This window comes from Stigmatopora argus, chromosome 3 (genome assembly GCF_051989625.1).
Source record: "Stigmatopora argus isolate UIUO_Sarg chromosome 3, RoL_Sarg_1.0, whole genome shotgun sequence".
NCBI classification, from domain to species: Eukaryota; Metazoa; Chordata; class Actinopteri; order Syngnathiformes; family Syngnathidae; genus Stigmatopora; species Stigmatopora argus.
In genome coordinates this window covers 22393316-22408862 of record NC_135389.1, presented here as the reverse complement: position 1 = coordinate 22408862, position 15547 = coordinate 22393316, and the positions used below count along the sequence as shown (strand labels likewise).

Genomic DNA, 15547 nt, shown 5'->3' with positions numbered 1-15547 from the left:
TATAATATCTCTTTACCTCTGGATTATTTTGTCGCTTTCTCCTGATCCTAAACGTTGACATTTATAGACAGGAAATCAATTTCCACTGGAAAAACCTGCAATTTTTAAAAAAATACTTGATTTTAAGCCTCTGAAAACGACTTTTTCCAATCACGTCATCGAATCGGGACATCCCAGCTCATCTTCCATCAAAGGACATCCATAAAACACGTGCAATTGAAATATTTTATTCTTTTTAAAAAGAAAAAGCGTCTGTAAGAAAACAGATAAGAGCCAACATGATATTCTATTTCTAACAAGACGGCCTATACGAGGGAATTTCCCCCCCTCGGCTTCAAACGTGAGGTGAGCTCGGTAATTGGACAAGTAAGTGACTGTGGCAACATTTTTGGATCGATTTCAAACATTCCCTTTCCTATTGGCTCTCTCTGGAATTCCGATCCCTCGAAACGTGACTTTTTATGAATGATAAATTTCGTGAAAGTCCCCGTTACATCACCACTAAAACATACACATACACACGGCTACAAATACGTACATTTACAGCACTTGCATAGAAAAATAAGTTTCTCAGCAGATGATTTTTTTTTCCTCCTCTATCCATGTAAACCAGTTGTATAAAACAAAAACAAAGAAAAAAAATGTGATATAAAAATGCACTGTTAAAATGGTTTACTTTACATCTCTGCTTTTGGAGCACCCATAAAGTTGTGCACAGTTAGCTATGCTAAGCTAAGACTAAAAAGTGATCGACGTTGAAGGAATGCGAGTTGGGAATTTAAGGGGGCGGAGCTAAAACGTGTTATTTTGGTGCAAGATCACGCTAAGATGCTAATTTTGGGAATGTCATCGGGTGAAAAAAATGGCCGTCCATTTGGCGAGCTGCAAACGGAAAATGCCGAAATTTGTGCATAGCTGGTTTTGTGGATGGGAATGAGAGGTTGTCGTCTTTTTTTTTTCTCTTTTCCCCGCGAAAAAACAAGCAAATACGATCACCTCCGTCTGGAGAATGTTCCACCGTGGAACGGGGTCGGGTTTAGTCGTCGTCCTCGTCGCCCTCCGCGGGCGTTCGGGTGATGCGGCGCCCGCCGCGCTTCCCTTGGGGGCCTTTGGGCTTGGCGAAGGCCTGCTTGTGCGCGTGCTGCTTGGGGTGCACTTCCTCGTACATGAACTCGCTGGTGAGTTCGTCTCCGTTTTCGATTTGGAGCTGGTGGGCAAACGAGAGGGTGACGTCATCGCACGGTAACGCGCTCGTAACATAACATAAACACATTGAAATGAACTTGGATGACAATGCAGACACACTAAAATAAATTTAATCTAACTATACACTAAATTTAATTCTAATTTTTGTTTTACATTTTGATACCTTTCTTCTCCCGGGTCGCCTCCACCCTGACTTTCAGATGCAACCTATCGAGGGTTGTTTGCTTTTGTCTTCCCTTCAAAATATTCTCAAAATGATACACACAAATGTCCTCACAATAGGATAATGCACGACCACTTGCCAACGAGAAGTAGTGTATACTCCTATCGTATTAGCGATCGCTCCACCATTCGCAGTGACTAACAGGGAAAAAAATACTGAAAAAAATGCAAGGCTTCGCCCATTGCTCATAGCGACATTACATGAGGGAGTTGCGACGGGAAAGACAGTGGCCATGATGTTCTTATGAGCAGCCAATCGCGTCCACCGTCTGCTCGTATATCAAAATTTGTCTCGTCTCTCAAGATAAATATTTGCTCAAAATTTTGCTCGTATCTCAAATTGCTCGTATGTCGAGGTACCACTGTATTTAAATACTATAGCGCATCAACAAGCAATGTACCAAGACAGTCAAGCTGTCAGCGTCATATACAGAATCTTGAATTTAGTGCTTACCGATTGGGCACCCCGAGGTATTACTGTATGTCAATTCACTCGTAACTCAAATCAATCTTTCCTCTATAGAAAAAGTACCGTATTTTCTTGCATATACTCCGTATTTGTCGCTCAAAAAATGATGACTGAATGGAGGGTACGTCTTATATGCGCACAAATTAGACTTGACATGCACGAAACTGCAAGGTGACAAAGACCAAACGCCATAACGCACAGGTGTCAAAGTGGCGGCCCAGGGGCCAAATCTGGCCCACCGCATCATTTTGTGCGGCCCGAGAAAGTAAATCATGAGTGCCGACTTTCTGTTTTAGGATCAAATTAAAATGAAGAGTATAGATGTATGTTAAATTTCCTGAAATTTTCCCCTTTTAAATAAATAATTGACATTTTTAAATCCATTTTTTCTGTGTTTGTAGTTCAAAAATCATTTTGTAAAATCTAAAAATATATTAAAAATAAGCTAAACTAACATTGTTTTAGATCTATAAAAAAATGAATATTCAGGGCTTTTAATCCAGTTCTTTTAATCCATCTATATAAAAAAAATCTAAATATTATATCTAAAATGGTCCGGCCCACATGAAATCGAGTTGACGTTACCCTTGCCATAACGCAAGACAATGCGGCCGATACGATACTCGTATGTTGAGACACTTGTGTCAAGGTATTACTATACGTATTGTTGTTGTAGTGGTTCGTGAATCGTGAAATGCGGCTCACCTTTTTGTCAATTTCTATCATCAGCTGGTTTTCCACCATTTCCACCAAAGGGTTATTGCAGCTGGAATAAAGCATTCTCTCTCGGATGCTGCACTTGTAGCCGGGCATGGAATAAATAAAGACTGTATGAAAGAAAGGGGGAGGGATTTTGAGCGCGGTGGAAGGCTGGACCGGCCCGCCAGGTGGGAAAACAAAGTGAGAGTGGACCCACCCGTGGATTCCAAGCAGTCGCCTTCGTGGGAATGCTTGTAGAGGAAGAAGTGGTAGCGCGCAAAGTCCTTGGGGATCCTGGACGGCAGGTCCCGGAGTTCCGTGGCTTCCGTGCTGCATAAGCAGATCAGCTCCTGATCAAAGTCTATTCGCTGGTGGACCAGGTTTTTAAAAAAAAAAACACACAAAAAAACAGGCAGATTTGTAATATTTAAGGTTTCAGGAGAGGAGAAATGTTTTTTGTTTGATTTAAAATGATAAAGTCATTTTTTTTCAACATAGCGGACTGGTGTGGAGTGGTGAGCATGTGGGCCTCACAGTTCTGGGGTCCTGGGTTCGAACCCAGGTCCGTCATCACCGTGTGAAGTGGTGAGCAAGTGGGCCTCGCCATTCTGGGTTCGAACCCGGGTCTGTCATCACCGTGTGAAGTGGTGAGCATGTGGGCCTTGCAGTTCTGGGTTCGAACCCAGGTCCGTCATCACCAGGTGAAGTGGTGAGCAAGTGGGCCTCGCCGTTCTGGGTTCGAACCCGGGTCTGTCATCACCGTGTGAAGTGGTGAGCATGTGGGCCTTGCAGTTCTGGGTTCGAACCCGGGTCCGTCATCACCAGGTGAAGTGGTGAGCATGTGGGCCTCGCAGTTCTGGGTTCGAACCCAGGTCCGTCATCACCGTGTGGAGTTTGCATGTTCACCCCAGGCTTGCATGGGTTTTCTCCGGGTACTCTGGTTTCTTGCCACATCCCAAAAACATGCATGCTAGGCTAATTGTTTGCTAAAGCGCCTAACCCTAGCCCTGTGCCCCGCCTTGTGACCGAAATCACCTGGGATAGGGTCCAGCACCCCCCGTGACCCTTGTGAGGATGAGCGATCCTGAAAATGAATGACTTTGAGATGTGTATGGCCGTTATGAACACAATTTTCTGGCGGTGACGTGAGAAGCGATTGTTTTGCCATCAGAGAGAACAAAGCTCAAAGACACAATTAGCATTTTGTACCGGGGACTTACTCTTCTTCTCGTGACCACACGCCGCACAAAGGCCTTTTTTTGGGGAGGACCCAGTGACAAAAAACCATTGTGAGCGCCACTACACAATGTGGCCAAAGAGAAGCGGACAAAAGGCAAATCGCGTCCAACGAGAGGTCGTCGTATTCAGCGCGGAACGCTCACCAGTTGCACGTAGTTGATGTCTTTCTCCTTGAAGCGCTTGAGTGCCGCCATGGCGTCGCGGTGCATAGGGAAGGCCACACCTTGGAGGGTCTGGTGTTTGCTGTCCACGCTAATGTCCGTATCAACCTAAAAAAAAAAAGAATGAAATTTCCTGAATACAGGATGAATAAAGTTATCTAATCTAAAAAAATGAAAAAACAAATTAAAAAAAAAAAAAAATCTTAAAGTGCACACTCGATATTAAGGCCGGGCGATATGGCCTAAAATTATCATTTCTGATTTTTCAGGACTATAAAGCCCACCAGAATATAAATTGCACCATCAACATTTTTTTTTATACTTAAAGCACATCTAAGAGCATTTTGTGCGGCCCAAGTAAAAGAGTGATTATATATTTATTTATTAATCTATTTATTTGCTTATTTTTTATTCATTTATTTATTCAATTTATTTATTTTATATATTTTTTAATTATTTTATTTATTTATTACCGGACCTATACTTAAATGTATTTATGTCTAAAATGTCTTTTACTGTGTCTGTATTCTCACCCTCTTGCTACTGTGACAATGAAATTTCCCGAATACGGGATGAATAAAGTTATCCTATCAAATTCAAATAAATGTCATAGATGTCAAGGCAATATTTCCTGTGTTTCCCCTTTTTAAATCAATAATTCCAGAAGATTTGTACTAATTTGAATGTCCAAAAATGATCCATCAATGAAGCGGTCAATTCAATAATCGATTAATTTTGGCAGCCTAATTGGAAGACATAACGGCCCTCCGGATGGAATCAAAACTACGACGTGCCAAAAAAAACAGTTTGACAACCCTGATCTAAGTCATCAACAGACGACGCAATGCACCAAAAACTTCTTTCAGAATGACTGCATTGCTCCCCCCCAAAAATGAAACAGGGATTTTAATGATCTCAAAGTCCTTGCCTCGCTCACTGAAGGCCAAAAAAAGTTCACTTTAAGCCAAGTTTGCTTCTATTTTCAAATGATCGGGCAGCCAATTAAAGGAAAACGCCAGGCCAACATTATTTGAACCCCTGCTGAAGCACCCTTGCCAAGCAATGGACAGCAGGTGGTAGCATGTCCATCTGCTGAAGTTGCCAACAATCTGAATAATACAGTAATCCCCCGATTATCGCGTGTTCACTTATCGCAAATTCACTACTTTGCACTTTTTTACACTATTAATTATTATTATTTAAATTTAAGTTCATAAAAATGCGAAAATCCACGCTGAAACTCGTAAGCGGAATACACTCTTGCTACTAGGATTTAGAACTAGAAAAATAAATTAAAAAGTAGTTATATATTTTATATTTTACAAAATGTTTTTTGAACTAAAAACACAGAAAAAATAATTAAAAAATGACAATTATTGATTTAAAAGGGGGAAAATCAGAAAATGTAATATACATCTATATTCTTCATTTTAACTTGATCCTAAAACAGAAAGTTGGCACTCAGGATTTACTTTCTTGGGCCGCACAAAATGATGTGGCGGGCCAGATTTGACCCCCGGGCCACCACTTTGACACATATGGTCTACATTAACCACGTTATTCGAGGGATTATTGTACTTTGTACATCATATTTCCTATCTTTATTCAGTGGAACAAACGCAGCACTCACTTCCCAGTATGTGCTTGCTTAGCTTGATTTCGCCATGCGCTGTAAACATTTCCTTATATGGTGAAAGACAAACGTCCTCTTGTATGGGGTTTCATTTTTACGCGGGTTTTCTCCGGGTACCTCGGTTTCCTCCCACGTTCCAAAAACATGCATGGTAGGCTGATTGGACACTAAATTTCCCCTAAGTGTGAGCATGAATGGATGTTTGTCTCCTGGTGCCCTGCAATTGGCTGGCATGAATGTAGCCCGCGAACCTGACTGAGTTGGACAACCTAGAACACGTGTCAAAGTGGCGGCCCGGGGGCCAAATCTGGCCCGCCGCATCTTTTTGTGGCCCTGGAAAGTAAATCATGAGTGCCGACTTTCTGTTTTAGGATCAAGTTAAAATGAGGAATATAGATGTATATTACATTTCCTGATTTCCCCCATTTCAAATCAATAATTGTCATTTTTTAATCATTTTTTCTGTGTTTTTAGTTCAAAAAACATTTTGTAAAATCTAAAAATATTAAAAAAAAGCTAAAATAAACATTGTTTTAGATCTCTAAAAAACGGAATATTCAGGGGTTTTAATCCAGTTCTTTTAATCCATTTATTTAAAAAAATCTAAATATTATATCTAAAATGGTCCGGCCCACATGAAATTGAGTTGACGTTAACGTATATTAAATTTCCTGATGTTCCCCCTTTTAAATCAATAATTGTCATTTTTTAATCAATTTTTTCTGTCTTTTTAGTTCAAAAATCATTTTGTAAAATCTAAAAATATATTTAAAAAAGCTAAAATAAACATTGTTTTAGATCTATAAAAAACTGAATATTCAGGGCTATTAATCCAGTTCTTTTAATCCATTTATAAAAAATATATAAATATTATATCTAAAATGGTCCGGCCCACATGAAATCGAGTTGACGTCAATGCAGCCCGCGAACCAACCAGAGTCTGACACCCTTGACCTAGAAGATTCTCTCTCTCTCTCTTGCTTGCTTGCTTATTCCGCCATTCTAATGATTCAGCATTCTTTAACAATTCCTGCGGGGCAAGCACGCCACCGCCGCCGACCTTGCGCTGTTCTAGAAGGACGAGGCGCTCCTCCACTTTTGAAACACAACACCGCAGAAGTGTTTAGCGGAAATGCCGTAGGGAATCGGACCTTGGCTATTTAACAAGTGCACCACGCCTGATTTTTTTCTTTGGGGACACTGAGCTAACATTTAGGAACATCATACCCGTCAACCTCAGCCAATTACTCCACTTAATAATCGCAATTACCCTTACTAAGCGATTGAAAAAACCCATCCAAATCCATTGCGGCACATATCTACTCACATAGGGCGCACTTAAAAGTATAACATTTTCTCATAAGTGGATGGGGTGCCCAATCAGTATGCACTAAATTCAAGATTCTGTATATGACGCTGACAGCTTGACTTCCTGGGTACATTGCTTGTGATGCGCTACAGCAAGGGTGTCAGACTCGGGTTGGTTCGCGGGCCGCTTTAACGTCAACTCGATTTCATGTGGGCCGGACCATTTTAGATATAATATTTTGATTTTTTTATACATGGATTAAATCAACTGGATTAAGGGCCCTGGATATTCCGTTTTTTATGGATCTAAAACAAGGTTTGTTTTGGCTTTTTTATTTATTTTTAGATTTTACAAAATGATTTTTGAACTAAAAACTGAAAAAATGGATTTAAAAAATTACAATTATTGATTTAAATGGGGGGAAATCAGGAAATTTAATATACATCTATACTCTTCATTTTAATTTGATCCTAAAACAAAATGTCGGCACTCATGATTTACATTCTTGGGCCACACAAAATGATGCAGTGGGCCAAATTTGGCCCCCGGGCCGCCACTTTGACACCTGTGCGCTATAGTATTTGTATAGTGGTACTTCGACATACGAGTGCCCTGACATACGAGCAATTTGAGTAAAATTTATTTGTTTTTTTCCCCGTTAGTCAGTGCGAATGGCGGAGCTTATTCGCTAATTTGAGAGGAGTATACACTACTTCTCGTTGGCAAGTGGTCGTGCGTTATCCTATTGCGGGGACATTAGTGTGCATCATTGTGGGAATATTTTGAAGGGAATACAAACTCAAACAACCCTTGATAGGTTGCCTCTGAAAGTCAGGGTGGAGGCGGAGCCAATTGAGCCAACCCGGGAGAAGAAAGGTATACAAATTCAAAACAAAATTAGAATTAAATTGAGTGTAAGGTTAGATTAAACTTATTTTGGAGTGTGTCTGCATCATAATCCAAGTTCAATTAAATTTGTTTATGTTACGAGCGCGTTGCCGTGCAAAAAGTCTCTCTCAAGGTACCACTGTACTTAAAAAAAACTATTTTTCCCATACAAAAGCTGTTACATGGCGTACACAATTTGAAACGATCAAAATACGGGGAAAAAATGTATAAATTGACTGGTATGGACCATGCTGGGGGACAGAGTGATTACCTCATGTAGTTTAATCTGCCTCAACTCTTCTTCAGCTGCAGTGAGCGGCAGCGGGGCGGCCTGCGAGATCAGGTGTTTCTTGTAGCCGTTGAGATTGATCTCATCCTGTGGGACAAAAATAGGAGTTAGCAAGAGAGAGAGCTAACCCAGAAAAAAGCTAGTGACTTGTCCAATCTGACCTTTGTGGTGGCAAAAATCTCATCTTTGATGTGGCCTCCCCCAAACTCGCTCTTCAGTGTGGCTTTGGTGGCGGCGATTAGCATTTTATTCCTCACCTGTTAAAGGAACAAGTACATTTTCATTTTTAAAAGGAATTATGTCTCCAAATATTTGCATCAAGTTATGTTACGTTTGGAAATAAATATTTGTATTGAAACACCATGGGAAATTTGATAACACATTTTAACCCAAACCCCCTAACTCGAACCCTATAAAGAAAATGTACTTTGCTCAAAATATTTCAACCACGGTTAACTTAAATCTCTGCTTACTTTTCCGACCGCCAGATTACCAAACTACCGTATTTTCTCGCATGTTGACCGCCTCCACATATAAGCCGCACCCTTAAAAATGCCCTAAAATCATCAATTTTTAAGATTTCTCTCGTATAAGCCTAAGAAAGTGAGTTTTTTCACATTTTATCCGGAGATAGTTTTTTTTCTTGAATTTCATTCATAGACATCAAAATAAATTTTGTTGAGCTTTGTATCTGTTTATCTTTTCTCTATTTTGAAATAAATGACTGCATTGGCCGCATTGTCTTGCGTTATGGCGTCATGGCGTTATGGCGTCATGGCGTCGTCTTTGTCACCTGGCATTTTCGTGCATGTCAATTCTAATTTGTGCGCACATAAGCCGTACCCTGGATTCACTCATCATTTTTTAGCAAAATAAATTTTATTGAGCATTTTATCTGTTTATCGTTTCTCTTTTTTGAAATAAATGACTGCATCGGCCGCATTGTCTTGCGTTATGGCGTCATGGCGTCTCGTCTTTGTCACCTTGCATTTTCGTGCACGTCAAGTCTAATTTGTGCGCATATAAGCCTTACCCTGGATTCACCAATCATTTTTGGTGTTACAAATATGGCGTATATGCGAGAAAATACGGTACTACACCTTACTGTGATATTTTTAATGGAAAGATCCCATTTCTAAGTACAAACAGCCTATAAAATAAGAAATAAATTTATTTTTAGTTTTTTCTTTGCTTAAACTTAAAGAAAACACAGTAGAACTGCACAGTTAGACGATGTGAAATGTTTTTTTAGCGAGTTCAAACAAGCCTGAGCTTGCACTTTTTGAGCAACAACGCCAAGAATGTTAAGCTCTCCCTCGCTAAGCTAGCCGATTTGTCCTCGTAACACATTGCTCAGTCCGCTCAAACATTTTATTCATTATTCTCGGGGCTGTCCCGACTGAAACCGGTTGAGCGCCGACTCGATTAAATAACCATACGACTAATCACGGTCAAATAACACAAAAGCAAAACATTTTCCCTGGGGACATGGAACGGAAACCCCACCCCTAAATATGTTTAGGGTGGGTAAAATAAATAAATAAATAAAAAGGAATAGCGGCCTTACGTCAGAGCTGTCTGGAGACCAAGAGATGAAGATCCATTCATAACCCTGGTTGTTGCTGGAGTCCAATCGGTAGAGCAGATAGCAAGGAACGGAATCCTCCACCAGGGGCAGCACCAAGGCATCGTACTCGTGGTCCCACTTCTTCGAGGCTTTTTTGCTGGCGGCCAACGTCAGCTGCTCTGCAGAAGCAAACGTAGCTCAAACGCCGCAGTTCACGATAGTTCACGAGCGACGACTGCCGGATCTTCCATCTTGTGCTTACCATCCTCGATAATGATCTTCAAGACTCGGTACTCGTCGCCGCTTTTAGCGCTGGCAAAAATGTCCTTCACGTCATTGCCCGCTGGAAAAAACAATGTCCAAATTAACTTAAAACTAAATAACTGAGTGTCTATGCGTTGCCTGTCCGCTTGTCAAGTAAAATATTTTGAAAAAAGCATGTGACATGTTCACAAATGTAGATAGCGGCACCCCAAAATTAGATGCAATCCTAACTGTAAATGAAATTTAAAATGGCCGCCAATTTGAGCAACAATCTTCCTAATCAAATGAAAATAGAACAGTCCAGACAAATACTCTAGCCCACAGGTGTCAAAGTGCCGGCCCGGGGGCCAAGTCTGGCCCGCCGCATCATTTTGTGTGGCCCGAGAAAGTAAATCATGAGTGCCAACTTTGTTTTAAGATCAAATTCAAATGATAGATGTACATTACATTTCCTGATTTTCCCCTTTTTAAAATCAATCATTGAATTGTTTTAATCCAATATTTTTTCTTTGTTTTTTTGTACAAAAAGCATTTTGTAAAATCTAAAAATAAATATATAAATATTTTCCGTTTTCCACTTTAATATTGAACATAATTTAAAAAAATGTTTCCATTTGTAATGAAAGATCATGAAAAGAAATGTTCCATTACAAAGAAAAAAAAGCTCAAATAAACATTGCTTTAGATCTATAAAAATTGACTATTTAGGGGTTTTAATCCAATTAAAAAAATCTAAATATTACATCTAAAATGGTCCGGCCCACATGAACGTTGACGTTAATGTGGCCCGCGAACCAACCCGAGTTTGACACCCCTGCTCTAGCCTGTAAATCTAAATACAAATCGCACAAAATTAGTTCACTAAAGTGGTTTATTTGACAAAAAAGAAACCAAACTCAAATTGGTCCACAGAACAAGATTATGAGAAAATTAAGCAATTATGAAGATCAACAGCTTTATTTCAACTTACAATTGCTCGATATTGCATAAAAATAAGTACTTTCAAAAAAATAACGCACTTGTTTTCAGGCCCCCTGTTTAGACTTCAAAATTAGTGCAAATTTTGGTTGCAGAATAAAACCCATTTAAATCAACGATCAAGCTAGGTTAATTATACTTCCAGAATATGGTTATTATTTCACTTGCCACTAATTACCGGCATAAAATGATGACTTAAAAAAATAGGAATACATTTTTTCTTGTGCACATTGGTCGGGGAATCACTCAGGTACTCTAAACTTTAATTATGTAAACAATCAACTCGCTACTTCATCAAAAAGTATAAATACATGAGCTGTTTTTACCGTAATACCAGGTCCAATGACATGTCCTTCCATAGATTTAAATAGTGGTTAGACTTTGGCCCAATCAAAAGGACGAGTTTGTACAGCAAAACAAGCATGATCATGACTTATTATTATACCGGCTATATTATATATTCGTATATAAAATGTATTTAGCGAAATTTACAAGATAATTGACCTAAAAAATGTGGAACCGGCCACTAAGGCAAGAAAAGTAAATATTTGACTGCCTGTGATTCAAGGCGTCACCCGTTCAATCTGATGGAGAACCGGTCATTACATGAACCAGTTTAATCAATTCTCTAGTGGATCAAACAATATTTAAAATAAAAAAGTAGAAGCATGGGCGCCTGTTGAATCGAATTTAATTTTCCCGGAAAATGTCTCATCACACAGGAAGCTAAACTGAAGCTAGCTAGGAGGAGCTATTAGCGAACTTGGGGCTGGGATCCTCACTTCCATTACTTTTCGCCAATGGGCGAATAAACGATATAAGAATGGAATACGGTTGCTGTGGAGCAGACACGGTTAAGAGCGATGAAACGTACCTTGAATGCCCGTCTGGTGTGACATTGTGTCTGCGTCTCGCTGGGGAAAGCCTCGAGCAGCTGATCAGACGAAACCAGGGAAGCGAAGAAGCAGGAAGTGAAGGGTGGCACTGTGGACCCGCCCCAGAAATGACGTAATTTAAATCTGTTTAAAAATGCAACAAAAAATGACGCTACACCACATAGTGATACATATTACGTATTTCAAATAAGCGTGTCGAAAATTAAAAAAATAAAAGAACACTACCTTTGTTTTGGTTTTGTTTGTTAATTAAATCGAGAACTACTATAATGACGTGAGGTGGACATAAACGCAACAAACCCGAATCGAACGTCTTGTTTGAATCGGAAGTTTAACTGTCTGTGCTTTATTATTCATTCCGAGAAACCACAATGTTTGTGTGTATTTACAAACTTAAGCATAAAATAGGATGGAATGAAGTAAGTAACCAAAAGAGAGACAGGTGATGGGAAAAACTACCTGTCAAGCTGCCTTGCTGACGTCAGCACACTTCATGAATTTCACAGGACAGGATGTGAGAGAATTAACTCGAGTAAGTATATATTATGCCTGCTGAAAAACAAATATTTTAGAACAAATTCCAACATTTATAGTGTATACACGTCCAAGAACAACGACTTCAGCGGTGGCTTCAAACGTCTTCATCCTGTAAAGAGAAGCCAAATGCTTGTTAAAGCTGGATAAATGATTTAACATTGTTTATTATTATAAAATCACATTTTTTAAATTAACGCTTTGCACCATGGCATACTCAAAATAGTATTGTTTATAGTATAAACAAGTAAGTTTGGTGTGATCTTTATAACAATAACCCTATTAGTATGTTGTATTAAGTCCCAGAGGAAGTGGCTCAACGGTTGCCTTTTATTTTGCCTTCGCGTGACGGAAGTGGCAACCTGGCAAAACCTGTCCAACTTAACCTCAGCGTGTTGGCACGCAGGTTTTTGGTTACATTCCATTTCGTTGATGCTACGCTTGGTTTACGGTCCTCCAACTCTTTGCCGCATTCCCATCCCAATCCTTGCCGGGCATCAGCACCTGCCGCCGGCCTCGCCGCGAGACAAAGCACCGGTTCTTCTCCCCATGCCGGTCATGGATGCTCGGGTGCGATGGCCGGTTCGGGTATGTCGGGAGGTACGACTCCCGCTCGGAAGCCACAACAGGTCTCGAAATAGATGATCTCGAGTCTCGAGGGGGCCGCTGGAGAAGTCATGTGGCCGCCTGGGCGAGCGGGGACCGGCGTCGGTAAGGTGCGTTCAGGTGCGCGCATACATGCACCCGTCACCGGGCGCACACCGGTGCAAAGGTCAGCCATCTTATTTGATGCACTGATATTTAAAGTTGCTGGGACTAGGCTTTGTAATTGTTATAAACTATATATCAGAAATATTAGAAATATAGCTACATCTGGACTGATGTTGAAATATTGAAATAGTTTGCATGGCATACAGAATCTAATCAATTTATCAATCTACTCCGTCCATAGTCCAGAGGCCACTTTAGCAAGTCTACATGCAGAAAGTGATGACAGTGCAAAAGTCTGCCTTTACGAACATAAGCTCCGTTGTAATGACATTCATTATCTACGGGATTTCCTATTGTGCTCAGCATTGCACTGTCAAAAGTACTAAAAGTCCCACGCAGGAACATCCTTTGTATATTTTATTGTCACGGGAAAAGTTAGTCCACTGTGTGCCCGCAATAACTTGTTTTGGAAAATTATCTGGTTTTATGTATGTATAATAAATCCCACTGGTTTAAAGGAGCGCTTGACATAAACAACTTCAGCTGTCCTGTTGCAGCCGCACTAAATGGAAGAATTACCGTATTTTCTCGTATTTACGCTGTATTTGTCGCAAAAAAAATGATGACTGAATCAAGGGTACGGCTTATATGCGCACAAATTAGACTTGACACACACGAAACTGCAAGAAATGTCATAACACCAGACATTTCTTTTGACGTCTATGAATGAAATTCAAGAAAAGAAACATATTTCGCATAAAACTGTTACGATCACGCTGCGTCGCTGCGTCGTCGCGGCGCGATCGGGGGTATATGGGGGACCCAAGCGCAGGAGACGTGAGTTGACTCGAACCAGTTCACTTCAAACTACATTCTTTAATGAATAAACAAAGGTCTACAAATCCACAATGGCCAGGAACAGAACGGCAGCATACTACGCGCACGCACAAACAAAAGAGACGATCCGGCAATGGTCCTCTGACACATTGCTCCTTAAATAATAAAGCCAGGAAGCAATGAGCAGATTGACTGCAGCTGCTTCCCTGACGGCACGTCAGGAGGGACAAAACAGGCCACTCCTGACAAAAACATGAACAAAAAACTCGATTGTGCCTGCCATTGCTCGCTCAGGGCGCCGCCATCTTACGTAGGGATAACAAACCCGACTGCTACGGACACACTTTCTAGTTGTACTGCTCACCTGACTTCCTTTTTTAAATTTGTCTATGTGCAATCCAGCAGACGATCCTTTCGATTCATACAGAATCTCAGAAATTTCACGTGCAGGCAATCCTTTCGATTAATACCACGTGCGATTATTTTTCTTAAGATGTTCCCTTCAAGGTAACACATTTGTACTCCCTATAAAAACCATAAATATGGAGGTGAAAATTGTGAATCAGTGGGGCGGTTTATACGAGAGAAATTGTCAAATGCAACAATTTTAAGGGTGCGGCTTATACGCGAATGCGGCTAATATACGAGAAAATACGGTACACGACCACGTTTATTGCAGCGCATCAACGTGTCCCACTGTGTGGCACGGCTCAAGTTTCCGGCCCAGGGTTATTTTGGGAAATCAGGGTATTGGCGTGAGGTCCAATCCAGAGCAGACTGTTTTAATCTGGCGCCCCCTCGTGGCAAACCGTCAGTCTGATGTCACTCACCTGATGGCGAGATGCTCTCTCTTGCCTCCCAGGTGTGGCGCGGGTGGTGGCGGGCGGCCTGGCGCAACAGGATGGAGACCAGAAGTCGATTCCGCTACTACTTCAAGCACCCGTGGTCACGCATCGTGGTGGCTTACCTGGTCATCTTCTTCAACTTCCTCATTTTCGCCGAAGACCCCGTGTCCCACAGCCAGAAGGAGGCACGGATGGTGGTGGTGGGGAACTGCTTTTCCTTCCTTTTCAGCAAATACCCTGGAGCGGGGTGGAGTTTCCTCAAGGTGATTTGTTGGATGCTGGCCATTTTCAGCGGTCTGCTGGCCGGGAAGTTTGTGTTCCACCAACTGATTTTTGGTAAGTCATGCACGATGGAACGCGGGTTCAATGCGTAGAAGCCCCGGCTGGCTCGGTTGCTTTTCAATGACCTTTTCTTCACAGCAGTCTGTGTTGACACAGTAAAAAAAAATCCACATTTAACACATGAGTAAAGTACGAAGCCAGGACATGCGACATAAATTATACAGTAATCCCTCGAATATCGCAGCTTCAACTATCACGGTTTCACAACATCACAGTTTTTTTTTTCTGGGGGAATTTATTTTGTTAAATACATTTTTTTTGTAAGTTCATGAAAATGTAAAAATCCAAATGTGAAAATACACGAAATTCGCAAGCGGAAGCCACGCTCCTTTCCTCCGCTTGCTACTAGAACTCAGCACTGAAGAAATTTTTAAATTTTTTAAATTTATTTATCTCATCTCTTTCTGAACCGCTTTATCCTCATTAGGGTCGCGGGGGGTGCTGGAGCCTATCCTAGC

General features: G+C 40.9%; 2 protein-coding genes across 3 annotated transcripts in view; one reads left to right on the top strand and one right to left on the bottom strand.

Moving 5' to 3' along the window:
* Positions 1 to 211: 211 nt before the first annotated feature.
* Positions 212 to 14783, bottom strand: twf1a (twinfilin actin-binding protein 1a). 2 transcript variants are annotated; one of them, XM_077596005.1, is made up of 11 exons: positions 14733 to 14783; positions 12280 to 12466; positions 11799 to 11908; positions 9945 to 10025; positions 9683 to 9861; positions 8277 to 8372; positions 8098 to 8202; positions 3979 to 4104; positions 2814 to 2964; positions 2603 to 2724; positions 212 to 1207 (listed from the first exon to the last, which is right to left on the bottom strand). In XM_077596005.1, exons 3-11 carry the CDS (start codon positions 11821 to 11823, stop codon positions 1037 to 1039), a joined length of 1056 nt encoding a protein of 351 aa, XP_077452131.1. In that variant the 5' UTR covers positions 11824 to 11908; positions 12280 to 12466; positions 14733 to 14783; the 3' UTR covers positions 212 to 1036. The 2 variants fall into 2 exon arrangements, with proteins under 2 accessions (XP_077452131.1, XP_077452130.1); XM_077596004.1 differs by lacking the exons at positions 12280 to 12466; positions 14733 to 14783 and having other exon boundaries at positions 11799 to 11927.
* Positions 12708 to 15547, top strand: part of tmem117 (transmembrane protein 117) — a 36216-nt gene continuing 33376 nt past the window's right edge. Inside the window, exons 1-2 of the mRNA XM_077596003.1 lie at positions 12708 to 13070; positions 14765 to 15083. Of these exons, the coding sequence (XP_077452129.1) occupies positions 12996 to 13070; positions 14765 to 15083 (394 nt within the window). The 5' untranslated portion in view covers positions 12708 to 12995. The remainder of the gene's footprint in view (positions 13071 to 14764; positions 15084 to 15547) is intronic.